A 6000-nucleotide genomic window follows, 5' to 3' on the forward strand; every position below is an offset into this window, starting at 1 on the left:
TTCGATAATGCACAGCGGGGCAAGATAAAGAACAATAAGATCTTACGGTGGAGGATCGAGCTCTCCACCTACAACTATGAGATCTTGTATCGTCCCGGGAAGCTAAACGAGCCTCCTGATGCCCTATCCCGCGGCGCATGTGCCAATGCACAAGTGGACAGACTCCGGGCCCTCCACGCAGACCTCTGCCACCCGGGGGTCACTGGACTCTTCCATTTCATCAAGACCCGCAACCTGCCCTACTCCATCGAGGAGGTCAGGACCGCCACCAGGAACTGCCAAATCTGCGCGGAATGCAAGCCGCACTTCTACAGGCCAGAGAAAGCACACCTGATAAAGGCTTCCCGACCCTTTGAACGCCTCAGTATGGACTTCAAAAGGCCCCGCCCCTCCACCGAACGCAACACGTACTTCCTGAACGTGATTGACGGGTACTCCCGGTTCCCATTCGCCATCCCCTGCCCCGACATGACCGCAGCCACCGTCATAAAAGCCCTCCACAGTATCTTTACACTGTTCGGTTTCCCCGCCTACATACACAGCGATAGGGCGTCCTCCTTTATGAGCGACGAACTGCGTCAATTCCTGCTCAGCAAGGGCATTGCATCGAGCAGGATGACCAGTTACAACCCCCGGGGAAATGGACAGGAAGAGAGGGAGAACGGAACGGTCTGGAAGACCGTCCTACTGGCCCTATGGTCCAGGAATCTCCCAGTCTCCCGCTGGCAGGAGGTCCTTCCGGATGCTCTGCACTCCATCCGGTCACTGCTCTGTACCACGACCAAACAAACACCTCGCGAACGTCTCCTTGTCTTCCCTAGGAGGTACTCCTCCGGGATCTCGCTCCCAACCTGGCTGGCAGCTCCTGGACCCATCCTGCTCCGCAAACATGTGCGGGCGCGCAAGTCGGACCCATTGGTCGAGAGGGTCCACCTCCTTCACGCTAACCCTCAATACGCCTACGTGGCGTACCCCGACGGCCGACAGGATACGGCCTCCCTGGCACCCGTTGGATCCCCACCCACACCCCACCACCAATCCCACCCTCCCTCCCACCGGCGCACCCCACAGCCGCCCCCTTCCAGGTGGATCGGTCCTCTCACCGGTCCCATCGAGGGGTGATGAAGCTGCCGAAGAAGCCAAAGCCATGCTCCCGGAGCCACGGATGCGCGAGCCGGCGCCTGCATCACCGCCGAAGCTACGACGATCGCAGAGGACGACCAGGGCCCCTGATCAACTAAATGATTCCTTTTGAATGTAAATAAATACTGTAAATAGTTGCAACATATGACGAGGCAAAACACTGTACTAATGTATACCGGGTACCACCATAACCTCAACCTCTACCACTGTATAATGCGAGACCACCACCCCCGCCGAACTCTTTTTTTTATTAGGGGGTGAATGTGGTAGTCAGTATTAGGGGTATTACGGTACCCAGGTTGATGCTGTAAGACCATTGGTGTGGGAGGTACCTGAGACAGGAAGATCATTGGTGAAGCCTTCCTGCTGGTTCCGCCCAGTAAGGCGGAGTATAAGAGTCTGTGTCTCCCTAGCAGCTGCATTCTGTACCTGCGCTGCTGGAGGAAACATCTAGTCCAATAAAGCCTTCAATTGTCATCCAATCTCGCTTCTGGAGTCATTGATCGAGCATCAAACCCCACCCATACTTTTTTGCCCTCATATACCATGCTGGTCAGGTGATTTGTTTTTAGAAAAAGGCCAGCTTGCTCCCAGTTCAAAGGTGAACGTGTGACCCTTCCTTAAAAAAAACTCCAGGTCCGCATCCAAGTGTCAAGATAAGGCAATATCTTTCCATATTTTGAAAGATAGTTTTAAAAACTATGATTCAAGCACTGTGCAATTTCATGTCTCAGCAACATTCTATGAATGAGTTTTTTTTAACGCCCATATCAAAACTCCCTGGCATGACATAATTTAATTAAAAAGGGGTACGATTAAGCAAACAGTATTTACATGATAAAGAGAGATGAAGTTGAAGATAGTGGTGTGTACGAGAGCATATGTTACAGTACAAACCAAGGAGTTAGATGATCAGAAACAAAATGAAAAGCCAGGAACAAGGCAGCAAGCCTGTCTTCAATGAACCCCGGCTACTCCAAGCTGGTCCCGGAGATATGTTTCATATTCCATCACAGAGCTGGCCTCAAATCAGTTGGGAAGGTCACAAGCATAGAATTGTTTCCATATCCCACTGGTGGTTCTAAATATTACTTTCACGCTGCCGTTCCTTTTGAAAAAGAAATACAAATAGATTTATTTTACTTCGGGACGAGTTACCATGGTGGCACAACAGTGGGGCAGCAAGTTACCCCATTTATACAAAGGGAATAAATGGAGTGCAAGAAATCATCCAAAAAGCCCTTCGCTGACATCAATAGACCCATTTGCTGACATATTTGATGGATGCTGTTCAATATCTTCAGATCTTGACTTACCTGACCATTTTTTTTAAGCATATAGATTTTCTGGACAAAAGGCATATGATATACAAGAGGCCAAACACCCTGAAGTGTTGGGGCAGCACGGTAGCACAATGGTTAGCACCATTGCTTCACAGCGCCAGGGTCCCAGGTTCGATTCCTGGCTACCTGAACAGGTGCCGGAATGTGACGACTAGGGCCTTTTCACAGTAACTGTATTGCAGTGTTAATTCATGTAAGCCTACTTGTGACAATAAAGATTATCAAAAAAAGAATTAAAATTAATGAATGCTCACTGCAGTCTGAAAGATTACAAGGCAAAGGAGGGTTCAAAGGTCTCCCCGCTCGTCACATACAATCCCACCGTCTCCTTTTGGTGTGCATACCCTGCTATCTCCAAAAGCAATGTCAAATTCACCCCCCCGCCCCCCGCCAAAAGGCTGGAACGTGTGCGATAAACACCATAATCCCTCAGCTGCCCCCACCCCCCACTGGAGTTTCTGGAGACCTGTGTGCCCTCTAACGTCAGACACAGAAAATGTAATGTGCTCAAAGCGCTCTGCGAATTCAATCCTAGCAGACCGTGGGGATGGGGGGGGGGGGGGTGCTTTTCTTCTTCGGCAATCCAGGCTTTGCTCCTGCCAATCTGGCTGCACACAAAAAAAGCCACTGCGCATTTTACACATGGCCAAAAAAAACAAAACACACACAGCGGAGAGAAAAAACAACAAAAGGAAAGAAATCTCAGCTGATGGATCCACGCACAGGAATGGCATTGAAACTCCGCGCATGTTAAAAATGCTGCACTTTCAGGCAGGACTTGACATCAATCGGGCAAAATCCTACTGTAATTGGGGCGGGGCGGGGGGGGGGGCAGTCACAGGTCCACACAGGTGACAGAAATGTAACCTCTTGGGAGAGGAGAGGGGGAGATAGCACATCAAAGTTGCCTCTGTATCTTCGCATTGCAACCAGATACAATGACTCCTCCACGGTGAATCAGATTTCACTGCTGGAATTAATTCCAGATGATTCATATTGTTTTTAAATCTATTTCTTTTTTTGTATCTCTCTTGGAGCGCATCCAGACGGAACACAAAGCCCTCGTTTTAACACATAAAAGAATGAAACAAGAAGTAGTTAGTTAAGATAGCCCCGGTGTGACGTTCATCACCAGGGGAAACGTGATGTACAGAGCCAATGTAAGGAAAAAGCCTCTTTCCTCCCCCTCCACACACAGAGCCACCCACCACCTCTCTGGCTGTCTCAGACGTATTGCGGCTTATTAAAGGGGTGGATTTGCATTTTTTTTTCAAAAAAGAATAAAATGCTAATGGAGAAACGGGTTAGAAATCAATCGCACGAAGGCTATGGCAACAGCCCTCCTCCTCCCCAATGCACGCCAACCGTTTTAATAAGATGGTTAACCGGCGCTTGTATGCGGCTAAGAGATGCCAAGTGTGAAGCAAATCGCCCCTCTACTGTCACACCCCTGGATCTCACAGGCAGAATACAAGCAATTCGCACCCTGCAAGCTCCCCCCCCGGCGGCGGCGAATCAATCATTTGCACACGTTTAGGTATTTGATATGTAATTTGTTGGGCATATTCACACACACGCACGTTGTATACGAACATATAGACGCAGGGAAATCATGTAATTTCAGACAGATGCAGTGTCACAGGCTGGATGAAACATGTCAGGGTCCTGCACTCCTCAGTATTAAATCCGTGTTGCTGCCCAGGGAAATCGGTACGTGATGTCAATGCACACCACTTCAATTTAAATAACAGCACATCCCCACCCTCCCCGAGCCACCGCCAACCCCCATTTTCTTAAAAAAAAAGGTCAAAATGGAGTGAGTGAGTGAAAACGGACAGCAACGGATGTGTTTTCCCTTTAAAGAAAAGCCTGCCATTGCTGTGAATACCAGCCCCCTTCTCCTGTCCACACTCAATCAATTAACTCAGAACCCGCGCAGTAAAACATTCACGTCTCATCAGGAAATCTCTCAGCCTTTCTCAACAAGTCATGAAAAAAAGTGCTTCTGGTTTCAATATCCTCCCCCCCCTCTCTTTTGATGGCAAAATTAATGTATCTGCTTATATCCCCCCCTCTACTTCATCCCCCCTCCCATGCATTTTAATCTTCCTCCACCAAATGTAAAAGAGGGAGACCCCCCTCTCCTTTTGTGTGTGTTACCTTCTCTGGCTTTTAACAAGACTGTGTTGGCGACTATATTCTCCAGCTCCATTGACTTGCAGAGATATGCGGCTCAGGAAATGCTCTCCTCTCCTCTCTCTTCCTCTTCTATTCTGCTTGCTGTCAGCCCGCTGCTGTCTCTGAGGCTGAGCCGCCTGTGTGTGCCCTGCTGTGTGCGAATACAAGCAGGGCACCGGGACATCACACTCACTCACTCACACATAGAGACTGCCCACCTCCCCCCCCAACAATGTTCTGGGTTCCTCCTGTAAGAGGAGGAGGGGGAGGGGGGGGGGTTGCTGTACCGTCGCCTCCAGGCCTGCAGGGGGCGCATGCACCACCCCGCACGTCCCACTGCGCCGCCGCCGCCTCCACCAGCATTGTGGGAGTTGGAGTCCTGTCTCTGAACCACTGCCGCCCTCATCAATGCCACTGCTCCCACCCAGCACTGGGGCGGAGAGTGAGGATCCTGATCATCCAAGCTGGTGCCAATATATATCACCAAAAATATTAAATGATCTTTATTGTCACAATTAGGCTTACATTTAACACTGCAAAGGAGTTACTGTGAAAAGCCCCTAGTTGACACATTCCGGAGCCTGTTCGGGTACACTGAGGGAGAATTTTGAATGTCCAAATGACCTAACAGCACGTCTTTCGGGACTTGTGGGAGGAAACCCACGCAGACACGGGGAGAATGTGCAGACTTCACACAGACAGTGACCCAAGCCGAGAATTGAACCTGGGAACCTGGGATGTGAAGCAACAGTGTCAACCACTGATACCGTGCCACCACTTATTATAGGCCACTTACACTCTCCAATTGTGGCTGGTTTGCCGCTAGTTGGATGCCTATCGCCCACAATTATTCGGTGGTTCTACCACATACTCGATCCCTAGAGGCAAGATCGGCTGTTTTAATTCAACATTATTTTAACATGTGCAGGGCAATTTGATGCAGTGCAAAGCCATTCAAAAACTATTTAGGGACCGGCAAAAGTAGTATCTCCCACTTCCAACTTCATTCGCATGGCTCGAATCGTAACAGCAAATTTCCTCATAACATGAACAACTTCTCAGAAATGATCCCATGTCATTCTGCCATGCATAGGGGAATTTCCTGAATGGGCTTCTGCACACTTTCCACTTACTTGCCCTTTTCCTCCTTCTGGATAGTCCAGCATACAATCTTGCCATCTAGTGGAGGTGGGGGCCCCTTTGGAGGATTCTGTTGTGTGTCAATCTTGCCCTGCACCACTTGGATCGGGGATAGATCATGTTGCAAGAGAGAACTGTCTGCGAGGGGATGGACTCCATCTTCTGCTATTCAAAGTGGCCACTCATCAACTTCTAG

At 49.5% G+C, this 6000-nt stretch overlaps 1 protein-coding gene across 1 annotated transcript in view; it reads right to left on the reverse strand.

Moving 5' to 3' along the window:
* LOC140393195 (G protein-coupled receptor kinase 5-like) overlaps positions 1-4877 on the reverse strand; it is a 385259-nt gene extending 380382 nt beyond the window's left edge. Inside the window, exon 1 of the mRNA XM_072479357.1 lies at positions 4647-4877. Coding sequence (XP_072335458.1) covers positions 4647-4698 — 52 coding nt within the window. The 5' untranslated portion in view covers positions 4699-4877. The remainder of the gene's footprint in view (positions 1-4646) is intronic.
* Positions 4878-6000: the final 1123 nt, after the last annotated feature.

Source organism: Scyliorhinus torazame, chromosome 16 (assembly GCF_047496885.1).
Source record: "Scyliorhinus torazame isolate Kashiwa2021f chromosome 16, sScyTor2.1, whole genome shotgun sequence".
NCBI classification, from domain to species: domain Eukaryota; kingdom Metazoa; phylum Chordata; class Chondrichthyes; order Carcharhiniformes; family Scyliorhinidae; genus Scyliorhinus; species Scyliorhinus torazame.